Consider the following 25,675-nt stretch of genomic DNA (forward strand, 5'->3'; position numbering starts at 1 on the left):
TTAACCATTCTTGGGTGGCGCGTGCTGAGTCCCGTTGGAGTGTCCAAGGTCTGCGGCCAAAATATTTGCGTGCCCAAGGCTTTAATACACCCTCCAGAATATTTTCGCTATAATATTCGAAACTTATTTTTATGCCACGGTCGATTAATACGAGCGGAGAGCGACCATCGACTGTTATGGCGGCCCACACCATCACCATGTTCGGCACTTGAGTTGTGGTGGCCAACCGAAGGTGCACATTTTCAGCTGACCTCTTTGGCAAGTAAACACGATCACTTTTGTTTGTTTACAAACTTCTGGACAACGAATATTTTCTCAACGGAGAAAACCAAATTCGGTAGTTCGCCACTTTCGGCCATGCGAAGCAACTCTTTAGCTTTTTAGAGTCTTTTTTTCTATCTGATGTTTATTTTTGTGTTGCGGTGTAAGTTCTTGCACTTTTTTGCCAGGCAAATAAAAAGAAATCACACTATCACGCTTGAATTCCATCTCGAATAAGTTTTTTTCTGGAAAATTCTCACCAAAATGCTTTTGTAGGCTTGTAGACAACATAATGAGCTGTCACTGGAATAATTTTAGCAGCTGTCAGACGAGTGGCTTAGAAATGGCAGCATTTTGGTGTTAGTATTGAAAATTGTAACCCTTGGTGGGTGATGTACCAGAAGTGGTTGGTATATGTCTATTATCTTCACAATAGATCTTGTGTTAGCAAAAATGTTTGTATGTGTGAAATGTGAATAGAGTTGGATGCTCGTTTCGCTTTCTTTGAGCGTTTTGTTTGACAAAATCTTGAACGCTATATGGGGCCTCTCCCATCAGAAGAAATTGTCCAATCTCTTCAATCTTTACAACAGATCTTGTGTTGATAGAAATATTGAGCTATACCAAGTCTTAATGCAGTCGGATGTTAATTTCGCAATTTATGAGCTTTTGACCCTTTGTGTGGGAGTTACCAGAAGCCGTGGGAAATATATCCCATTTGCACAGCAGATCTTGTGTTAATATAAATAATGGGATGTGTGAAATATGAAGAGAACCGGATGTTTATTTCGGATTTAATGATCGTTTGGGTTATTCGAAAATTTTGACTCTTTGTGGGGAAGGTACCATAAGAAATGGTCCGATCTCTACCATCTTTATAACAGATCTTGTATCGATGAAAATATTGGGATGTACCAAGTTTGAATGGAATCGGAAGTTAATTTCGCGTTTTATGAATTTCATGGTTATTCAATATATTGGGGGAGGTACCAGAAGGATTGGACCGATTTATTCCATCTTCACGCCAGACCTTGGGTTAAAAAATATTGTGATGTGTGTAATTTGAAGACAGTCGGGCTTTCCTATCACATTTTATAGGAGTTAAAAATATTTAAACTTTTGACCTTTTTTGGGGCATTTACTTGATAGAGTGGACCGATATTGTCCGATTTCGCACCTGAATTAGCACTGATGCAAATATTAGGATTAGCGAAGTTGGCACAAAATTGGATTATCCTTTCTCTTTCTGTACAGTAAAATATTTTGTTTGGATAAATTTCGACTTTTGTAGCGGAGGTACCAGAAGGTGTGGACTGATATTGCCCATCTTTGAACTCGATCTAAGTTTGATAATAAAATTACGATGTTCCAACTTTGAACCAAATCGCGTACTCCCTTCGGGAATTATCGTGCGAACAAACCAGTCAGATGGACGGACGGACTCCAAATGTCCTGAAACGGTTTTGTCCAAAAGGGACCTGGGGTCTTAAACTGTTATTTGGATGAGGCACGTTTTGGGCGTATCGAATGATATCTTTCTTCAAATGGCTGAGGATATAATTAATTTCAGACCATCAATGTATCCTGAAATGCATTTTAAAGCCATGACGGAGGACCCGATGAGAAAAAGAGAAGAAAGAGGAAAAACTCTTACTGAGAAGACCTGGCCCACTCTGCCTGATTTCCGATGTTATTAAGTAAATATTAATAACATCGTTAATTGACATCGAATTTTATGCTGCTCAAGAATATACATAGATTTTCTGGAGTCTAAAGTCCATATTTCGAGGAGTTACAAATGGAATGACAAACCTTCCGTACTAAGCTTGTGGGTTAAAAATTCTGTTTTAAATCAACAATTTTCCGAACATTATTTCCTTAAAAAATTTACACTAATATATTTGGTATGATGCCATTGAATATCACATTTCTGTACTCTTTGAATCCCTTTAGTTCCAAGGTCATAAATCCTAGTTCTATCGTAGCGCTGAATTTGCTCTCCCAACATCGCTATATAGTACTTTGTAGTACCTTTTTAATATCATTGGCAAACAAACCCAAAATTCTATAATACCTTACCCCATTTTCGAAAATCTCATCAATAGCGAATTCGTCCTCATGGAATGTAAATACATTATCCAAGCCTTTATATGGTATCTCTTAGCCTCTTTGTGTTAGCTTTTCCCTCAAAGAGAATAGAGAGTCTCTCCATTTCACAGAAAACCACCTATGCCATTTTACTCATTAACATTTGTTCTTTGTGTTGTCTCTTGCAGATTCATCGTTTACAAAATAAACCCGTCTCCTGGGTGCGTTTACGTGATGGCCATATCATATCTGTGGATCAGACCACATTCATTGCCGATCAACGATTTCAGGCAATTTTCCAAGATGACAAAGAGTACACCTGGTCACTGCAAATCAAATATGTCCAGCCATCCGATGAGGGTTGGTTTGAGTGTCAGGCTAGTTCGGAGCCAAAAATGAGTGCCAAAGTCTATCTGAAAGTGATTGGTAAGTGTTTGGCTAGAGCAAACATTGTTAATTTGATGATAACCAGAAAAAAAAAAAAAACAAAAACAACAACACAAAAAAATCAAATGCAAACATTGTTCAAAGAAAATGACCAATGAGTGAATGACTGAATGAATGAATGACTGAATTCACTCATTCATTGTTGATGTGTGAGTGGCATTGTAATTTAAATGTTTGTCTGTTTTTTTTTTTTTTCGTTTGTTTCTCCCATCTATTTGTCCTTTCTCTCTCATTTAGTGCCATTAACCGAACTGATTGGAGACCAATCACGTTTTGTTAAGGCCGGCAGCAAAGTGGCATTGCATTGCATTGTGCGTGGCACCCTGGATCCGCCGCAGTACATTATCTGGTATCGAGATAAAACACAAATCAGCGATGACAATAAACTCGGCTGGTACACACAACTGGATCGAAATATATTTGGAAATAATGGCGATAATGAAAATACGGTAAGTGCATGCAATGATCTCTTCTCTCATGCAACCTAATGTTGCTGGAATAAAAACTCAATTGTCAGAACAAAAAAGAATGTGTTTTACTTTCACTTATTCGTGTGTGTGTGTTTTTTTTTTTTTTTTTTGCTCTTTCCCTCTCTCCACCATTTAGATTGGGTCACTCATTATACCATCTGTACGTAAAGTGGATTCCGGAAATTATACCTGCCAGCCATCGAATAGTGCATCTGTATCCGTTGACCTACATGTGCTTAGCGGTAAGTATTCTATAAATATTTTGTAGTTTTTTTTCTTCATTCAACCTTTTTTCTCGTTACATTCGCTTTCACTTTCATTATCTACACACACACACACACATACTTGTACACATGCGAGAGCGTTCGCATGCAATTGTGTGGTTAACACAGACACAGTTTCTCTACGTTTAACAAAACCCGTTAAATGACTGAGAAATTAACTCGCAACTATTGTTGTTGTGTTTTTATTTTTCTCTCTTTTCTTTTTTGTGAATAAAAGAATAACAAATAAAGTGAATTTGCCTTTGGGGGGACATGTTAATTAGAACGGTTTTCTAATGCTTCCGTAACTTCGAAAACAGTGCAAATAATTGTTTCGGGCAAATGGAGTGGGGGGGTAAACATTCTCCAGTGCTCCATTTTTATAACCTACACCACAAGGTGGTCAGGGTATTATGTCTTTGTGCATTTGTTTGTAACAGGCAAAAAGAAACGAAATGGACCCATAGTTCCTTTTGATGATCTGCATATAATCACATTATGAGTCGATTTATGCATGTCCGTCCGTCGGTCTGTCCGTCCGTCTGTCCGTCTGTCCGTCTGTCCATGTATTTGTGTAAACAAAGTACAGCTCGCATTTATTGCCCTATCCAGATGAAATTTTGCACAGATCATTTGTTTGGCCCAAGGACGAACCCTATTGAAATTGGAGATAATCGGTCAAAATTTAAATATAGCTCCCATATATATCTTCGTCCGCATTGCGTTTTATTGTGCACCAAACGTGTAATATCAGCTCGAATAGTATGTAATTTTGCACATACAAACATAAAAGGCCTGGAAATAAGTGTGCCAAATTTGATCGAAATCGGTTCAGATATAGCTATAGCTACCATATATATTTTTATCCGATTTGTTATTTTTGTCCTCCGCAGCCGTAATATGCACTCTGTAACAACAATATTTGGGGAAATATATCAAATACAGCTCAGAAATATCTTTGGCAAATTTTATCGTGATCGGTTCAGATTTGGATATAGCTTTCATATATAACTTCGTCCGATTTAGCTTTTATTGTGCACCAAACGTCTAATAATTGTCCTAATGGAATGGAATTTGACACTTACCACCGAATTGAGTCTAGAAGCTAGTGTGTCAAATTTGGTGAAGATCGGTTCAGATATAGCTATAGCTCCCATATATATTGTTCATCCGATTTGTTATATTTGTTACCCACAGCCGTAATATGCACTTCGTAACAACGATATTTAGGGAGATATATCAAATACATCTCAGAATTTTATCGAAATCGGTTCCGATTTGGATATAGCTCCCATATAAATCTTTATCCGATTTCAAATTAATTGTGCAATACAAGCCCGAAGATACTAATGCTTCGGCATATTTAGTCCTTTGAACTTTAAATTGTACTTATAATCATAGCATGTATGATTGAATTCTCCCATAAAAACTTTTAATTGTTATGTGGAGCTCTTTAGGACATTTTGGAATCGATCTGTCTGCCTGTCTGGCTGGTGTGCACTATAATTCTCGAATGTTGTATCCGATTTGGTCCAAACTTGGTACGTATTGTAATATTATTATCAAAGATAGAACGAGTTCGGAGATGGGAAATGTCGGTCCACTCCGCCTAGTACATCCCCCACCAAAAGTTAAAATTTTTATAGAAAATAATTTACCCAATAGACCAAGAAAGGAAGATTCAATTTTGTTCAAACTTTGCAAATCCTAATATTGAAATTAGTGCTATCATATGAGGACCGAATATGGACAATATCGGCCCACTTCATCAAGCACCTCACCACAATGGGGTCAAAATTTTGAATAAAAATAACGTTCATAAAATGCGAAATAAGCATCCGATTCTTTTCAAACTTTGCACAGTCAAATATATATATACACTCAAGATCTGATAAGAAGTTGGGATGTAGTGGACCAGATCTTAGGGTACCTCCCTTACAAAGGGTCAACATTTTTATATCCTCAGCCATATGACGAAGAGGGTATATATCATATGATACGACCAAAACGTACCACATCTAAATAACGGTTTTAGACCCTAGGTCTCCCTGGACCAAATCCGTTTCAGGACATTTGGAGTCGATCCAGTTCGATGTCCGTCCGACTGTCTGCCTGGCTGGTACGCACAATAACTCACGAAAGGAGTAACCGATTTGGTCCAAACTTAGTACATTGTAATATTATTGTCAAACTTAAATCGAATTCGGAGATGGGCAATATCGGTCGACGCCGTCTAGTACCTTTCCCACCAAAAGTTTAAATTTTCATAGAAAATAATTTACCTAACAGACCAAGAGAGGAGGATTCATTTTTGTTCAAAATTTGCAAATGCTAATACTATCATGTCAGGAGCGAATATGGACAATATCGACCCAATCCATCAAGTACCTCCTCCACAATGGGGTCAAATTTTGAATAAACGTAACGTTCATAAAACTGCCATCAGGTTCTTTTCAAACTTTTAACGGTCAAATATATCTACACCCTCAATGTCATATGGGAAGTTGGGATATATTAGACAAGACCTTAAGGTACCTCCCCCAAAATAGAGTCAACATTTTTATAACCTCAGACATATGGCGAAGAGGGTATATATCATTTGATACGGTCAAAACCTACCACACCGAAATAACGGTCTCTCTAGGTCTCTTTGGACCAAATCCGTTTCTGGGCATTTGGAGTCGACCCAGTCCGATGTCCAATGGGCTGTCTGCCTGGGTGGTACGTACGATAACTCTAGAAAGGAGTAACCGATTTGGTCCAAACTTGGTACATCATAATATTACTGTAAAACTTAAATCGAGTTCGGAGATGGACAACATTGGTCTCCACCTCCTGGAAACCTGTAACCCTGTCTTCAAATTGCACATATCCCAACATTTTTATAAACACAAGTCTAAGTGTGAAGATGGAATATGTCTGGTACCTCCCCCACAAAGGCTAAACATTTTGAGTATTCGACTCTCTTTTAAATTGTTAAATAAGATTCCCATAGTTTTCAAATTTCAGACATCTCAATTCTTTAACCAACGCAAGGTCTGGTAGCAAGAGTGGATAAAATGAATCACTCCTCCTGGTATCTCCCCACACAAGGGGTCAAAATTTTGAATAACCACGACACTTATAAAAGTCGAAATGATCATCCGATTCTTTTCAAACGTGGTACTTCTAAATATTTCCGCCTACACAAGATCTAGTATGGATATGGGCAATATCTGTCCACTCCTTCTGGTAACCCCACCCCCCCACAACGGGCCAACATTTTGAATAATTATTTACTCTTATAAAATGTGAAATAATTATCAAATTCTCTTCTCACCGATACTAAAATTTGTAATAACATAAGATCTAGTGCAAAGATGGGATATATCGGAGCACTCCCCATGGTACCCCCCACACTACGGGTCAAAATTTTCTATAATTTTATCTCTCATAAAACGGGAAATAACCATCCAATTCTCTTCATATTTCGTATATCTCAATATTTTTACTAACGAAAGATTCGGTTTGAAGATGGAATGTATCGCCCCAACCCTTTCTGGTACCTCCTCCGCATAGGGGTCAACATTTGGAGCAACCATGCGTCTCACAAAACGTGAAATGATCATTCGATTATTATTGAACTCGACAATATTTCTATCAAAACAAAACCAGGTATGAATATGAAATGTGTCGGACCACTCCTTATGGTACCTCCCCCACAACGGGACAAATTTTTAAATATTTATGTCTCTCATAACATGTGAAATAAACATCAGGTTCTCTTTAAATTTCTCATATCCCAAGATTTTTACTAACGCGTGATCTGATCTATAAATAGATATCGGCCTACCTCTTCGTGGGGTAGTCATTAAATGGAAATAAGCATTCGATTTTCTTCGAATTTCATATAAACCGATATTTTTACTAACGCAAGATCTGGTTTGAAGATAGAATATATCGGACCAACTCTTCTGGTACCTCTACCACAAATAGGTCAATGTTTTGAGTAACCATGTAGCTCATAAAACCCGAAATGAGCATCCGATGATTATTATATTCGGCGCATCCCAATATTTCTATCAACACAAGATCTTGTGTTTAGATTGGATATATCCGTCGACTCCTTCTGGTCGCCCCCCTCAAAATGGTTTATCTAAATAACTAAAACGATCATAAATTGAATAATACAAATCGGCCCATCCCTTTTTGGTACCTCCGACTCAAAGGTTCACAATTTTCAATAATTCTCTTTCTCATAAGATGCGAAACAAGTCAGAGATTATTGAAATATCAAAAAAATTATCTCAACCAAAAATATGAAGTTAATATGGAATACAGCGACCACTCATTCTGGTTCATTCCACACAAAAAGGTTACATTTTTGATTAAAAACTATTCGCATATAGTTGGAAATTAATTATCGATTTTCTTCAGACCACGGTTCACTATATCCGGAACTCCACGCAGATTTCAACATTTTCCAAAAATTATCGCATATCTCCTATAAAGCGAAGGAAGTAGTCGATAATGTCTAAACCTGGCACATCACAGTATTAATATCAGACGTAGTTCAGATGTGAAGTGGAAAATATTGACCCACTCCTTTGGCACCATAAACATTTTAATCAAAGACATTGGTTTAGGTTGGCTTTATACGATACTTTTTTAAATCATTTTTCTTTTATCTCTATCATTTAAATCTTGTTTAAGGCATAATAACATCGGTTTAAAGATTGTTTCTGCCCCTTTCGATTTTAAACGAAATGCCACATTTTACTTCCCTGGAAACGTCAAACCCATTCCCCATTACCCATACATTTCAATGTATGCCAATAATCCATTCACAAGCATCCCACATTTACATTCATTTCACAAATTCTTTTCATTTCACAAATTCTTTCATATGTTTGTATGTACATGTGTGGATTTATGTTTGTTGATTCATAACCGAATTCAAAGAATTCCCAAATTCATAACATTTTACATAAGTAAATACGTAAACGACCACTTACTTTTCAATATCAATTATATTGAATTCAAAAGTGATTAAAAATGAAATAAAGTGCCTTGCTGCCTTCCTGCCAATCCGCCTGCCCGTCCCGTCTGTCTGTTCAACAATGGGCATGTGTATGCAATCAAATACCATCAGCACGTGTTGTTCGCCACTTGCCTTCAATTGTAATTGTGTTCCATGCATAATTATATGAAATTATATTTGGAATTCTTGAGAAATATTTCACTCATATATATTGTGTAGCATGTGAAATTCGAAGTGAAATGATTTAATTATTAATTTGTGCCTACATATGTATGTGTGTAGAATTGTGTACCCTGGAGGTTGGGAGAAAATCGATTGAATTATTCTAGAAATTTTGAGAATTTAGCTTTGGAAAGTAAGACATCGGGACTAAAATATTTTTATTTTGCGCCTCTGTGCGGGGTGAGTATATTAATTTAGGTTTGGCTCAAAATTATGCAGAATTATCTGAGATGTATTTGATATATTTCCCCGAATATCGTTGTTACGGAGTGCATATTACGGCTGTGTGTAACAAATATAACAAATGGGATGAACAATATATATGGGAGCTATAGCTATATCTGAACCGATCTTCACCAAATTTGACATACTAGACGTTTGGTGCACAATGAAAGGTAAATCGGACGAAGTTATATATGGGAACTATATCCAAATCTGAACCAATCTCGATAAAATTTAGCAAATGTATTTCTGAGCTGTATTTGCTATATTTCCCCAAATATTGCTGTTACAGCGTGCATATTACGGCTGCGGAGGACAAAAATAACAAATCGGATGAACAATATATATGGGAGCTATAGCTATATCTGAACCGATTTCGATCAAATTTGGCATACATATTTTCAGGCCGAATTTGGGTGTATATGCAAAATTCCATACAATTCGGACGAAGATATATATGGGAGCTATAACTAAATGTTGACCGATTATCTTCAATTTCAATAGGGTTCATTCTTGGGCCAAACAAATGATTTGTGCAAAATTTCATCTGGATAGGACAATAAATGCGAACTGTACTTTGTTTACAAAAATACATGGACAGACGGACGGACATGCATAAATCGACTAAGAATGTGATTCCATGCAGATTATCAAAAGAAACTATGGGTCTATCTCGTTTCCTTTTGCCTGTTACAAACACATGCACAAAGACATAATACCCTGACCTCCTTGTGGTGTAGGGTATAAAAAGTATAATAATACTAATAATAATAATAATAATAATAATAATAATAATAATAATAATAATAATAATAATAATAATAATAATAATAATAATAATAATAATAATAATAATAATAATAATAATAATAATAATACTCTCGATGTAGCTAAAAAATTCTCAAGGATCTGAATAATGAAATCATGATTTAAAATTTGACAAATGGGGTGAGTAGACTTCCAGAGGTCGCATCTCAAGTAGCCGTTTTATTTTTGAACTGATGATAAACTTTGTAAATTTCCAAACATTTGCACAAAAATAATAAATAAGAAAAAAATAAGTATTGAATTATTTGGCCCATAAAACTATGAATTGAGGGTATTAAAAGTTTGTAACACCTCTATATATTGGTCCTAAAAACCTTATGTTACGTATTGTTCTGCTCATCTGAGTAGATCTAAATATGAGTGTGCGTCCGTAGTTCTGTTCATGCTATTCACGAACCCCTCAAATTGGGGTTAGAGTCAGAATAGAGGCCTATCGTTTTCGGAGACATTCGCAAAATTTTTAGGGGTTTAAATTAATAAAAAACATAAAATTTTCCTGATTTTGTAGTCAGGTCACAAGAAAATGAAACTTAACTAGGGACTAGAGCATAGGATAGTATATACAGGGTGAAATGGACAATACTTCAACTGTGAATATTTTTAATGCTGAATGTTACTTCTCTGCGAAATCCTTCAGAGCGATTTTCTTGTCGTCTATATTCAGATATCGGAGATATAGAAAAATGTAGAATTAATCTAGATTTTCAAAAATTGTTTTGAATACCCATTTTACCAGGAGGGCGTAAATGTAGGGCGAATGCACAGCTCTAGTGAAAACCGTAATTCGTTTGTATTGTATGTGACATGTATTTCAAGGATAAAACTGATAACGGACACATTGAATATTTATGAATGAGAAAATTGCTATATTTCCACTGGAAACAACTGCGGTGATTTAGCTACATCAAATACCGATGCTTTACTTTGAATATTTTTTAGAGATCGTTCGGAGTTCGGATATGGACAAAATCGGTCCGCTCTTTCTGGTACCTCCCCCACCAAAGGGTGAAATTTTCAAAAAAAAAAAAAAAACCTTTCACTGCACTGTAAGAGAACCCATAATCCGATTTTGTTCCAACTTTGCAAATCTTAATATTTTCCATCCCACAAAGGGTCAAAATTTTGAATAATTATAATTTGTATAAAATGTGATATAAGAGTGCGATTGTCTTTAAACCACACATATCACAATATTTGTATAACCCAAGATCAGGTGTAAAGATGGAATATACCGCTGCACTCCTTAGGAACAACATTTTGAATATTCATTGAGCTCATCAGACTCTATTCAGACTTGGCACATCTCAATATTTCCATCAGCACAAGATCTGTTATTAAGATGGTAGAGATCAGACCATTCCTTCTGGTACCTCCCCCATAAAGGGTCAAGGTTTTCAATAACCAAAAAAAAAAAAAAAAAAAACAAGTAAGCAAAGGCTACAGTCGAGCGGGGCCGACCGTTGAATAGCCTACATCACTATAATAAATGATACAGTTTATATAGGCGAGATACTCGAAAGAATTCCACAAGATATTGTGACAAATAATAAAAGAAGACCATCAGGTTTCGTTCTCTAATTTTCGAATAATAGCAACTCAAACTAATTTTCTCGTTTCCCATTTATTGGTAGATGTTGCACGTAAATGGTCTTCCTAGATCTGGAACCAATATTTTCCAAGGACCTATAATCTCTCAGAAGTGGCAAAAGATTAACATTTATTATTGGTTTTTGACTAAAACGCATCTATATGAGATACAGACATTTGACTATATTCTTCAACGAAATAGTCAGAAGTGCGTCTTTCCTGTATTTGTGAATTCTCCAAAAAGTCACTGGAATTGATATTTTCGTATTTTGTCTACAAAAGTTGGCAAACTATTTCATACATTGAATATTTTTGGATGGCCATCCAGAACTATTTGGCTTTTGCAATGTTCGGTAACCTCCATTCAAATGCGCGTGAGGATCGAGCAATAATTACGACTTGCTGACAATTTTGCAGTTTTTTTTGTCCATTTCAACCCCTAAATATATGGCGATTATCTCCAAAAAGAGTAGGCTTCTATTCTGACCCTCATCTTATCCCCATGCAAAATTTCATAAGGATCGGACCATAAATGCGATCTGTATATGATATCCTTATATTCTAACTACTTAGTTTTGTTAGCTGTAGAAATATTACCAAATGTTTCATTCAAAATGAAAAAATATGCCAAAAATATGACAAAATTGAAAAAATATGAGAAAATATTACAAAATCAATATTTTCATCTTTAGAGAGATATTTTTGTGCAATTTTTTTAGAAATGTTTTCTTTCCTGCCAAGAGGCCATTTTGAATTAATGAGAACTGTCGAAATCAGTTCAGCCGTTCTCGACATATAAGAGATCTTTCAAGCATATCTTCTTTGATAGACATATATATCGCACATATTTTGCTACATATCCGATTTGATGGATGTTAACATCAATGTAAAGGTCAGAAGTAACCTTGTCATGGCTTTGTGATTTCACCGGGATTTAAAATATTCGCGGTTTAATGAAAAATTTTGAATTTATTCAACACAAGAGATATGGTCTATTTTACCCCCTAAATATTATCCGATGACCACCCAAATTGGTAGGCTTTTTCCCCGCCCTAAACTCTAGCTACATGCGAAGTTCCGCGTTGATTGGTCTATAATTGCGACCTATATAGCTACTGCAAAATCCGACATTTTTTCAGTATTTGGTCCATTTCAACCCCTAAACATTTGACGATCATCACCAAAATAAATAGGCTTCTATTCTGACCCTAACCCCACCTTCGTGCAAAATTTCGTTATGATCGGGCCATAATTGCGACCTGTAGCGTGATTACAAATTAACATGGACAGACGGACGGACGGACATACATAGCTAGATCGACTCAGCTCGGCGAGCTAGGAAGATCCATATATACTTTCCTATATGGGAAACCAATATTTCGACGTGTTACATAAATTCTGGCCCAATCATACTTATAATACCCCCAACACATAGTGTTGTAGGGTATAAAAGTATTCACTTCTTTATGGCCATATTTCTACACGATTTTCTTAGATTTTATATTTTTCTGGCAAGATACCATTCCGATGATAATTGTGAAAATCAGTCTAGCGGTTCTTGACTTATGAGCAAAATAATTAAGAGATATATCTTTTACATATATATTGTACATATTTTGCTTTAAGTCCCATATCACGGTAAGGGTCTGAACTGAATTAAAAATATTCGCAGGGTAGAAAAAATTTTCGTATTTTTTTACACAAAACTTATGGTTTATTTTACCCGCTAAATAATGTCCGATCCGTCCGTACGAATTTGTAGGCTTCTGCACAGCCCTAAACTCTAACTCCATGCAAAATTTCGTCGGTTGGCTTCTAGTTGTGGCCGGTAGAGCAACACTTTAATCAGGAAAACAATAGGCTTCTATTCTAACTCTATGTGGCGTGATTAGAAATTAAAATGGATAGACGGGCATACAAAGCTAGATAGACTCAGCTCGGCTATATATGAAGATGCAAACATCGTTTCCTTTGTCGGTGACCAATATTTGGAGGTGTTACATAATTTTTGGCCCAATCAAACTTAAAATACCCCCAACACATAGTGTTGTATTGCATAAAAATAGAGATTTTTATTGAAAGTAAAATCGTTATTTTTTACAACTACAATAAAGTGTATTTATTTTCACGAAATAATTTTTTCTTAAATTTCCTTCAGTTTTTGAAATATAATTTATTCATATTTCGTTCACAATTCCCACAAATTCCACAGTATTTGCATTGTTATTATAACCTTTATACAATGTTTTTCAACATCTTCTCCCACTCTCTCTTCCTCTCTCCATCTCCCTCTCATTACAGGTGAATACTCAGCATCGGCCATTATGTCAGCAGCACGAACTTATGCTCTTAATGATGCGTATCTGTTGATTTTACTGTTATTGATGTTATTACACAATACGTGATTGTTGAGCGAAAACACGAATTAAGTGCAACAATTAATTTAAATTTATAGACTACACAGAAGAAGGTGTGGGCGGGGTGAATTGGGGTAGTGGAATTGGCCCGGGGGCGGGGAGGGGACAACAAAATAACCATGTAATGCACATCCTTACAACCATCGATTGATCCATCCATCCATCCATGCATACACGAGTCTAACGACAGCAACAACTACAACTGTAATGTGCTGTGAATGTGTGTGTATGTGCGTGTGTTTATTGTCTGCGGTTGTGGTAAACAAATTAAGATGAAGGACAACAAATAACAGATTAATTGTAATCGAAATCCCAGACACGTTTAGGATAACAACAACAACATCAACAACAAAAATCAACATTATAAGCAGTAGCCAAGGTATCTTGTCTTATCTTCATCAACATTTATATTTGTAAATAAAAACTAAACGAGCAAAAAACCAAAAATTTATTTCAAGTAAAAGTAACAAAAAATAATAATATTAATATTAAACATTAGTTGTCTGACTGCAGCTCTCATACATACAAATACATAGTTAATATTATTGTAAAATTAACTTTAAATTTATATATGCATAGAGACAAAAAACAATGAAAGCAACAACAAAACTAAAACAAATAAACATCTACAGACATGAGGATAAACTTAAAGTTGTGAACTATCAATAAATGTTGATCAGAATTCTGATGATTTTCATTAAAAAAATAATAATTACAATAATAAATAATACAAACAAAAACAAACATGAAATTAAGACTAAAGGACGATGATGAAGAAGGTGGCACATGTTAACAAAACTCAAAATGGTTAGCATCAATTCTGTACTATATAAATATGTGTAGGTGGTATATTTAGCATTTAAAGAGAACAAAAATCGACAGGAAATGTTTGCAATTATTTTCATTTATTTTCTAAAATATTTAATATCAAGTTTTAAAAATATATTTGAAAGAAATATGAAACTGTAATTTCAACTGAAAATCATAACAATTAGCGACTTAAACCACGACGGCGAAACAAAAGAATGGACTTCAGTAGTATTAAATAGACTCCTAAATTAGAAATTTGATCTGAGTTACCAGTGAGCTAAAAAGTAATGAATTATAATTGTTATAAAATGTACAAGGCAAAGTAGCTCACTTTTATCATACATTGTAATGGGTAACGGCGCAAAGAGTGGTTAGAAGCGGCAGCTAAACTTAAACTCGCTGGTTACAATCTTCGCACCAGCAATGTGGTGCGGTTAAATATGAATTCATCTATGGTGTTCATATTAAAGTATGGGGCTAGAATGCTGTTTGGTAAGTAGTTACTGGTGCCAAACCTAAAGTCATTACTTGGTAATGCATTTATTTTTCTGGAAATCGCTTCGAAATAATCAAAAGTAGATATGTGGCGAATCATCATCAACTTCAATGAAAATACAATTTTCTATAAAGATAGCTCAGATGAGCTGAAGTCACCGAGACACGTTAGATTTACTGACGTTTTTACTCTCTTTCCTTTTTGGGACTGATTCTTTAAAAGCGTTTTCATTGGGGTAGTTTCAAAAAGTTTTGCTTGCTATCGATTCTTAAGACATGCGGTCAGCTCCAGAGGGTTCCTTACTGATTGATTGCAAAGACGCCTAGAAGTTACAAACACTTCGAGGGATTGTTGCAGCAGGGGTGTCCATTTAGATGGATCTAAGAGAGAAATATAGTCCATGGCCGGAGTTCTTATATCTTGTCTTAAAGGTGACAAGGCTATGTTCACAGATAATTTTTATACTCTCAGTTTCACAGCTACAGAGGAGATATAGCATTTGGTACAACCAAAACGTGTCTAATCGAAATAACGGTTTAAGATACTACGTATTGTACGACATGTCCATCTATATCTCTGTTAACACCATAACTAACGAAAAGTGTATCGAGTTTCGTCCAAATTTGGTATATTACAACATTTTTACTAAACTTAGATCGAGTTCGAAGATGGGCAATATTGATTCACGTCTTCCTGTACTTTCGCCACAAAAGTCTTAAAATTTGAGAAAAAATACAAATATCTCAAAAAACATAAATCAGGATCGGAAATGCATAATATTTGTCCCCAGACTCCTGTACCTTTCTGGCAATGGGTCAAAATTGTTGTATCATAAACAGACCTCCGAAGAACTCGCTCGCTTTTGCTCACTCTAATCCGAGCGAGTGCTCTCCTGGGAGCAGAAAAAATAAATTAAGAAAACTCATTTTTGCGATGTTACTCGAATAGGAGTGAGCACGTTTTTGAGTGCGAGCAAAATTAGAGCAGGACTTTTGGACACTTTCCTATAATGGCCAACGTTTTCCCTTGAAGAATCTAAAAAGTTCAAGAGGAATACCAACAGACCTCCTCATGGAAGACCAGGTGTTCTTTTTAGTAGCCATTTTTATCTTAGAAGAAAATCAGATGGTTTTCTCATACAAGGGCAGCAAGTCTTTCCTGAGGATACTCATAGTTCTACCATAGATGAACACTAGTTCGTTAAATAGTATGCAAAGATATATAATTAAAGAAGAGCAACAGTTGTTGCCTTAGAAAATCTATCGTTCTTCTTATATGAGTTGTGAAAGTCCCTTCATACAACGCCCACGAGTCGTCTCTTACATGGCTCTTCTTAGAAGACCAAAGGTTCTTTTCAAGAAAACCTTTGAGTTTTGAGAGAAGATGAACAACTCCCTCGGAGCACGTCAACGGGTTTTTCATAAGAGGACAATAACTGTTCTCAAAGAAGACCATCAGACCTTCACCTAAAAGACCAAAATATATCGTCATTATAGGACAGAATTTCTCATAAAAAATCATTTAAAAAGCCGTAAGTTCGGCCGGGCCCGTTTGAAAGGAATTTGCCAAATCTCAAAAGCATATTCGGGTGTTACGACGATATGGACCTACATAGGTAACTTTTGTCATAAGCCATTACAATATTCAAATGCAAAACTTAAAAATCGGTTAATGATGTAGCTAAAATCATCAAAAGCTATACCAAAACGTGGACCTGCACAGACAATTTTCTGTCTTAGGCTGTAGTATACATTACGAACTTCAAATACAAAATTTGAATCAATTTCAGTGAATAATGTCGCTAAAATAATCAAAATACCGAATATCGGGAGGTACCGTTAAATGGGGGCTATACGAAGACGAGGACCTGCACAGACAATCTCCTATCTGTAGCATCCATTACGAACATCCAACTATGTTGGTGGGTATAAAAACAGGCTTATTATATAAAAGAGTTTTTCTCGTAGAAGGCCGAAAGGAGTTTTTATTAAATGCAAAAATTTGTTGTCATAAAAGGTGGGCAGGTTACATTATTGGAAAAGAATATGTTTCTAATAGAAGGCCAACTGTTATTCCATTAGAACAACAAAAGCCCATCTCAAGGAGGTTACTAACACAGTAGGCCGCAAGGTTTTCCAATAGGCCCTCTCATGTAAAGTAGAAGTTCTGCTCATAGAATATCTATAGCTCCTTTCAACAATTTTCTCTCCTTCCTTCCTTTAGAAGGCCGATAAATTGCAGCTTTTTCTTGTTTGTTCTTACTCCAAAACAATTAAAAATTCCAACCACTAAATAGTTTTTCCTTCCAACTTAAATGATATAATTGCAAAAACCCGTCAAAATTAATCAAAAGTAAACCTAAAATATTTAAATTAAAATAAATAAAATTCTAATCTCAAAAAAAAAAAAAAAAAAAAAAAAAAAACAAAACATTTAGCGTAAAGGAATTTTATACAAAAAGTCCACAAAAAAAAAACAATTTCATAGTTAATTAAATAAAAACGGAAATGAAAACAGAAATTGTTCATGTCAAGGAAAATATTTTGTTATTTTTCAATTTAATGAAAATTGAAAAATACTATTTATGTTGTGGTTGGCTTTGATTATTCTATGCCTGGCATAGGACGATTTGCCAAAAGCCAACAGACATACACACAACAATGCATTTTAAATAGCCAATCAAACATACAAACAAACCAACATATTGTAATATATATTCTCAGACAAATATAATTCTTCATTTACACACTCTCTCCAATACAGAAATCCTAGTCCAATCTCCTTCCACTCTTCTAACTCTCTCGCTCTCACTCTCTCTTAAAACATAATCAATTAAAGTACAGCAAATAAACCAAGAACATTTATATTGAACTAAGAATACTAAATATATTTCCTTCTATCAAAAAGTTTAATGTAATAAATTTTGAAAACCACAATAAAAATCGAAAATCTACTATTAAAAATTAAATTTAAAAATCTAGACCATAAGTAACTTTGTGTAAATAATTTCATACGTAATGTAATCTATAAAGGAAAACAAAAAAACAGAAAAAAATCCAATGTTAACATTTTACTTTTAAGTAAACCGAAATATGAAATGAATGTAATTCTCTTTCTCATAAAAATAAAATAAAACCAAAAAAAGTAAATAAAGAAAAAACAACAAAATGAAAAATAAATTCAAAAGAAATATAAAATATGGAAATAAAAACAATGTTGGATGTTCGTTTTATTTTCTGCTTCCTGTGGTTGGGTCTGTGACGGTAAGTTGGGGGATTTTAATTCCAGCCGCAATAAAAAAACATGGTTTATAATCCCTGTTTTCAAACCTATGAAAATGTGATTTTTTATGAAGTTATTAAAAATGTAATTGTAGGGGATTAAGTGTAGAAATTAAATAAAAATGAATGAATTTCTTTCTTTATACCCTACAACACTATGTGTTGGGGGTATTATAAGTTTGATTGGGCCAGAATTTATGTAACACCTCGAAATATTGGTTTCCCACATAGGAAAGTATATATGGATCTTCCTAGCTCGCCGAGCTGAGTCGATCTAGCTATGTATGTCCGTCCGTCCGTCCGTCCGTCTGTCCGTCTGTCCATGTTAATTTGTAATCACGCTACAGGTCGCAATTATGGCCCGATCCTCACGAAATTGAAAATGGAGGTGGGGTTAAGGTCAGAATAGAACCCTATTTCTTTTGGAGATGATCGCCAAATGTTTAGGGGTTGAAATGGACCAAATACTGAAAAAAATTCGGATTTTACAGTAGCTATACAGGTCGCAATTATAGACCAATCGACGCGGAATTTCGCATGTAGCTAGAGTTTAGGGCGGGGAAGAAGCCTACCAATTTGGGGGGTCATCGAATAATATTTAGCGGGTAAAATAGACCATATATTTTGTGTTGAAAAAATTCAAAAATTTTCATTAAACCGCGAATATTTTAAATCCTGGCGAAATCACGAAGCCATGGCAAGGTTACTTCTGATCTTTACATTGATGTTAACATCCAACAAATCGGATATATAGCAAAATATGTGCGATATATATGTCTATCAAAGAAGATATGCTTGAAAGATCTCTTATATGTCGAGAACGGCTGAACTGATTTCGAAAGTTCTCATTAATTCAGAATGGCCTCTTGGCAGGAAAGAAAAAACCTCTAAAATATCTCTCTAAAGATGAAAATATTGATTTTATAAAATTTTCTCATATTTTTTCAATTTTGTCATATTTTTGGCATATTTTCATTTTGAATTAAACATTTGGTAATATTTCTACAGCTAACAAAACTAAGTGGTTAGGATTTCAGGATATCATATACAGATCGCATTTATGGCCCGATCCTTACGAAATTTTGCATGGGGATAAGATGAGGGTCAGAATAGATGCCTACTCTTTTTGGAGATGATCGCCAATATATTTAGGGGTTGAAATGGACCAAAAAAACTGCAAAATTGTCAGCAGGTCGTAATTATTGCCCGATCCTCACGCACATTTGAATGGTGGTTACCGGACATTGCAAAAGCCAAGCAGTTTTGGATGGCCATCCAAAAATATTCAATGTGTAAAGGAGTTTGCCAACTTTTGTAGACAAAATACGAAAATGTCCATTCCAGTGACTTTTTGGAGAATTCACAAATACAGGAAAGACGCACTTCTGACTATTTCGTTGAAGAATATAGTCAAATGTCTGTATCTCATATAGATGCGTTTCAGTCAAAACCCAATAATAAATTTTAATCTTTTGCCACTTCTGAGAGATTATAGGTCTTTGGGAAATATTGGTTCCAGATCTAGGAAGACCATTTAAGTGCAACATCTACCAATAAATTGGAAATGAGCAAATTAGTTTAAGTTGCTATTATTCGAAAATTAGAGAACGAAACCTGATGGTTTTCTTTTATTATTTGTCACAATATCTTGTAGAATTCTTTCGAGTATCTCGCCTACATAAACTGTATCGTTTATTATAGTGTTGTAGGGTATTCAACGGTCGGCCCCGCTCGACTGTAGCCTTTGCTTACTTGTTTTATTGTCTCTTTTGTACTAGGCAAAAAAATTGTGTTTATTTAAGCACAAAAAGCTATATATAACAATGTTATAAATAATTTAATAAAGAAATAATCACACTGGGAGGAGCTGAATATTGCAAAATTGGTTATTCAATTTATATTGGAAATGTGTGTATTTAAGAAAATGGTAGTAATAGTAGTATGTATATCACATGTTACCCGGCTAAATATATCAGATTTTTACAAATCAATATAGAGGCTTTTACTTTTGGTGATTACCCCAATTGATAAAGACTGCCTAAATTGCTTTTATAATATGAACAAGTAAAAAAGTAGATAAGCTCGGCCGGACCGAAATTTTAATACCTGCTTACGAAATTTTCTGTCATAGCCTGTAGTACCCATTACGAACTTCACAATTCCGGTGAATAATGTTGCTGAAGTCATCAAAATACCGAGTATCAGGAGGTACCGTCATATGGGGGCTATACGAAGACGTGTACCTGGATACAAAAATTTCATTACGAATTTCAAATACGAAAATTGAAATAAGTCCGGTAAATAATGTCGCTAAAATCGTGAAATACCGAGTATCGGGAGGTACCGTTATATGTGAGCTATACGAAGACGTGGAACTCCACACGAATTTGTCATTGTTTGTAGTGCCCATTAAGATCTTCCAATACGAAATTCGAAACGATTCCGGTAAATAATGTCGCTAAAATCATCAAAATACGGAATATTGGGAGACAGCGTTATAGGGGGGCTAAATGCAGACCTGGACCTGCATCTACAATTTTCTGTTACAGGCTATAGTATCCATTACGAACTCTAAATTCGTAATTTTAAACTACTCTGGTGAATAATGACGCTAAAATCATCAAAATACCGAACATTGGGAGGTACCGGTATATGGGGGCTATATGAAGACGTGAAACTGCACAGACAATTTTCTGTCATAGGCTGTAGTATCCATTACGAACTTCAAGTGCCAAATTTGAAACAATTCCGTTCAATAATGTCGCTAAAATCATCAAAATACCGAATATTGGGAGGAACTGTTATATGGGGGCTATATGAAGATGTGGAACTGCACTGACAATTTTCCCTCTTAGGCGGTAGTATCCATTTTGAACTTCAAGTACGAAATTTGAAACATTTTCTGTGAATAATATCGCTAAAGTCATCAAAATACCGAATATCGGGAGGTACCGTTATATGAGGGCTATACGAAAACTTGGTCCGACATATCCCATTTACGAACTTAACCTGCCTGCTGGTAAACTATGTATCCAAAATTTTAGCCTTCTATCTCAATTCGTTCGAAAGATAAAATGATTACAATGAACAGACGGACAGACAGACAGACAGACAGACAGACGGATAGTCAGACAGACGGACATCTTTAAATCGTCTTAGAATTTTACGCTGATCCAGAATATATATACTTTGTTGGGTCTATTATAAATATTTCGATGAGTTACAAACGGAATAACAAGGTTAATGTACCCTCCATAGAATGGTAGAGGGTATAACAAGTAAAAAAGCAGTAAGTTCGGCCGGGCCGCACTGTGAATATCCTTCACCATTTGGAACGAATTAGGGCATTTTCGAGAAAAAATAAAATCAATTAAAAATTCTGTTAAAATCTTAAAAATACCAAATATCGGACGGTGCCGATATATGGGGGATATACGATATTGTGGACCTGTACAGACAAATCTATTTCCGGGGGTAAAGTACTCGAAAAGAACTCCTTGTGCAGAATTTCAGACAATTCTGTTGAAAAATGTGGCTAAAATCATCAAAAGATCGAATATCGAGAGGTACCGTTACATGGGGGCTATACGACTTCGTGGACCTATATATATTTCATCCGATTTGGGGTTAAATGTTCCCTGCATGCGTAATATGTGCTCCACAACAATAATTTTTGCACAGATATCAGATATAGCTAATAAATAAGTGCCTAAAATTTTGTCATGATCGGTTCAGATATAGCATTAGCTACCTTATATATGCTTCATCCGATTTGCGGTTTTAAGTTCCTCACATTCGTAATATGCAAAAGAATAATATTTGATACCAGATATCTTATAGAGCTCCTTTGTCAAACTTTATCGGCCTAAGATTTGCATATAGCTCTCATATACAGGGTTACCCATATTCGACGGACCCATGCTTTTTTTTAAATCAAAGAAAAAAAATAAAAATTTGGCGGTTGGCAATGTTAATCATTTAATTTGTTCCAAGTAGATTTGTTTACATCAATTTTTGAATATGATATCTCTCAAATGGCCGCCTCTGGCGTTGATGACGTATTGTGCCTTTTTGCTGCATTTTCCATCGTTTTTGCCAACATTTCGGCCGGAATAGCGACTATTTCTTCACGAATGTTGTCCTTGAGCTCTTCTACGGTCCTTGGCTTGTTAACGTAAATCTTTGACTTCAAATATCCCCACAAGAAGAAGTTAGGCGGCGTCAAATCGGGCGAACGCAGTGGCCAGTCCAAATCACCACGGAAACAAATTCTTCAGAAAATCGATTGTTATGCGACTTGTGTGAGGTGGAGCGCCGTCTTGTCGAAACCAGAACTGCCTAATACGCTTTCGACGAATAATTGGCATCACAAAATTGGTCATCATGTCGCGATAACGCTCCTGATTGATGGTAACAGCATGGCCATTTTCATTTTGGAAGAAAAACGGCCTAATGACAGTTTTCGCACTAACGCCGCACCAAACTGTGACTTTTTCGTCATGAAGAGGCACTTCTTGAATCTCCTGAGGATTTTCAGTGGCGTAAAAACGGCAATTTTGCTTATTTTCGGTCCCATTCAATGTGAAATGGGCTTCATCGGACATGATAATTTTGTTCCAAAATTGCTCGTCATCTTCGGCCATTTCGATGACTCTTTGGGCCCATTCCAATCGACGAGGCTTGTCCGCAGGCAACATTCTTTGCGTTAATTGAATTTTGTACGGGAACAAATGCAAATCAATGCGAATAATCGGTTGTAAAGTGGACCGAGCCATGCCCAACTGCTGAGAACGGCGTTTTTGGGATGTTCTTGGGGACCTCTCAACACTGGCTCGTACGGCAGCGATATTCTCGGCCGATCACCTTGGTCGACTTTTATATGGCCTCTTCGGATTAGAAAGAGTCTTACCAGTCGAAAATTTTTCGTATAAACGCTTAATGGTGTTCTTAGAAGGCAGCACGTTGAGTTTTCACAATTGATGCGCTCGCGTGGCGTGTATTGGTTCATGGTAAAAATCTGCTTGGACTGACGCTTCAAACGCGGTATGTCATTAAGCGATGTGACATATCTGTCAAAAGTTATGGCATTGCCAAATGGGTCCGTCGAATATGGGCAACCCTGTATAACCTTAATCCGATTTTTAGTTTTATTGTGCATATCAGTCCAAGTGGAGTGAATTTCGGAACGTACGTTGTCATTTGGTGGAACTTGGCTCCGATATATACTTTTTAGTATAACAACTCTGGAAGTGATAAAAAAAATATTTCCGTCAAATTTAGTGAAAATCGATTCAGATTTGGATAGGCATTCCATATATTTGTTCCCTATGAAACCAAATTATCGCTGCTCTAAAGCCAAATGTTGATGGGTGCTATGATCTATTTCAATTAAAGTCTTTTGAGTATACTATAGTCGGGACCGTCCGACTTTTGAGTTTTCCTTACTGCTTTTTTTTTGTGGCTATGGTAAAGCTCAATTCTATATAGGCAAATCCGCTTCAATTGATGCATTGGAAGACAGCATTGAAGTACTTATGCGTGAGATACTGGACGGGATGAACCATTTGAGTCGTAGTAGTAGTCACAGTCAATAATTTTATGAAATAGTCTTCAAATATTCAATTATGTGAACCGTACTATAAATTCAAACAAATATTTTATGCATTTATCTGCATATCCCTATATATCCTGTAACTCTTAAAAAGTCGTCCTATACGAGTATATTAATATTGATATCCTTTTTGTAATTGATTTGAAAACTAAATCGGAAAAACTTATTAATTTCCAAACTCCATTTGTTGCTTTTACGCACTTTCTTTCTACTATACCCCAAATTCATTACAGCTGCTTCCGTGGAATATTTTATTTTTGAATCCTGTCCATCCATTCATTTTAATATGAAATAAATATTTAATCAAGGTTGCAAAGTTATATAACATTTAGTTAAAGCACCGCACCGAATCACCTGAATTCAAACCAAGATAAAATAATTTCATCACTCAAGTGTAAACCTTTGGCAAAATTAGATTCCTCATTGGGCGTTACGCAAAGTCTCTTAATGCTGAGCACACCTATTTCGCATAGATGTAATAAAGAAAGTGGTAATAAAGAAAAGACCACTTTTTTACGAAGGGCTGAATGAAATAAATAGACCCATTTAAGCTTGAATTGTAATAAACAAATTTTTTGTTAAAAGGAATGCTCGGGGTAAGGTTCGTCTTCTGCGGGTTTATTATGCTTCAAAGTGTTTGGTTGTTGTTGCTACCACGACTGCTGACGTTGTCTTAGACTTACTTCAAATGTTTGTTTTTGCTGTTGTTGTTTTGCATGAATATTGGTTTAACTTTTTACACCGACACCGACCAGAACGTTATTTAATGCCTAATAGTCCGATGAGGAGGTGAAGAGTGAACGGTCTTGAGTAAAACCTACTTCTGTACTTTTATTGTTGGCATTGTGGCAATAAAACCAACAAATAAAATATAAATTATGACCAAACTGTACAAAAGGACAATCTAATGAAAATAAAATAAAGATTGAAATTAAAAAGAGGTCGATTGTGAGTGGGCCGAAGCAATTTTATGGGGAATTGGATTTTTTTCGGTTTATGCTTAAAGGTAATTCGGAAAGTTGTAAATATGAGGGAAAGTGATAGAAAAATAAAAGTGCTAGCTTTTGATTAAAGGGAGGACCACTTAAAAACCAGAAATAAGATTAAGGTGGCTATAAGGAAATGCTGATTTTCACTGTTATTTTTTGCGGATATATTGAATAAATGTAAATCAATTTTGCTAGTTTGAAAGCAGAAAATATAGACGTGACCCTAAAGACAAATATTTTGTTTTTTTTTTTTCTTCTAGAGACAGAACTACCTATTTCTCGAAAAATATTGTCTGAGTAGGATTTTTTTCTTTGCTATGAAAGTAGGATTATTGTCTTTAAGGATGGCAGAAACTATACCTTAATCGTATTCTAACTTTATTGGACTAGAACTGTACCCAACCCAGCCACATTGGGAAAACCAAAAAGTAAAAAATTAGTAAGCTTCAAGGATATTCGCAGCCTTAAACGTGGATTTTTAAGTATATTTTTTCATGGATATTCAGATCCTTAAATGTGGATTTTTAAATCTATTTTTCCAAGGATTTTCTGATCCTTAAACGTGGATTTTTAAATATATTCTACCAAGGATACTTAGCTTTACACGCGGATTTTTAAATTTATTTTTAGTTTTTTAAGGGATATTCACAGCCTTAAACGTGG

At 35.4% G+C, this 25,675-nt stretch overlaps 1 protein-coding gene across 1 annotated transcript in view; it reads left to right on the top strand.

Moving 5' to 3' along the window:
- Positions 1-13,872, top strand: part of LOC101898016 (mucin-2) — a 48,511-nt gene extending 34,639 nt beyond the window's left edge. The window contains exons 3-6 of the mRNA XM_020036214.2: positions 2,538-2,775; positions 3,034-3,245; positions 3,403-3,508; positions 13,710-13,872. Of these exons, the coding sequence (XP_019891773.1) occupies positions 2,538-2,775; positions 3,034-3,245; positions 3,403-3,508; positions 13,710-13,813 (660 nt within the window). The 3' untranslated portion in view covers positions 13,814-13,872. The remainder of the gene's footprint in view (positions 1-2,537; positions 2,776-3,033; positions 3,246-3,402; positions 3,509-13,709) is intronic.
- The last annotated feature ends 11,803 nt before the right edge of the window (positions 13,873-25,675 follow it).

Source organism: Musca domestica, unplaced genomic scaffold, assembly GCF_030504385.1.
Source record: "Musca domestica strain aabys unplaced genomic scaffold, Musca_domestica.polishedcontigs.V.1.1 59, whole genome shotgun sequence".
In the NCBI taxonomy this organism is placed as follows: domain Eukaryota; kingdom Metazoa; phylum Arthropoda; class Insecta; order Diptera; family Muscidae; genus Musca; species Musca domestica.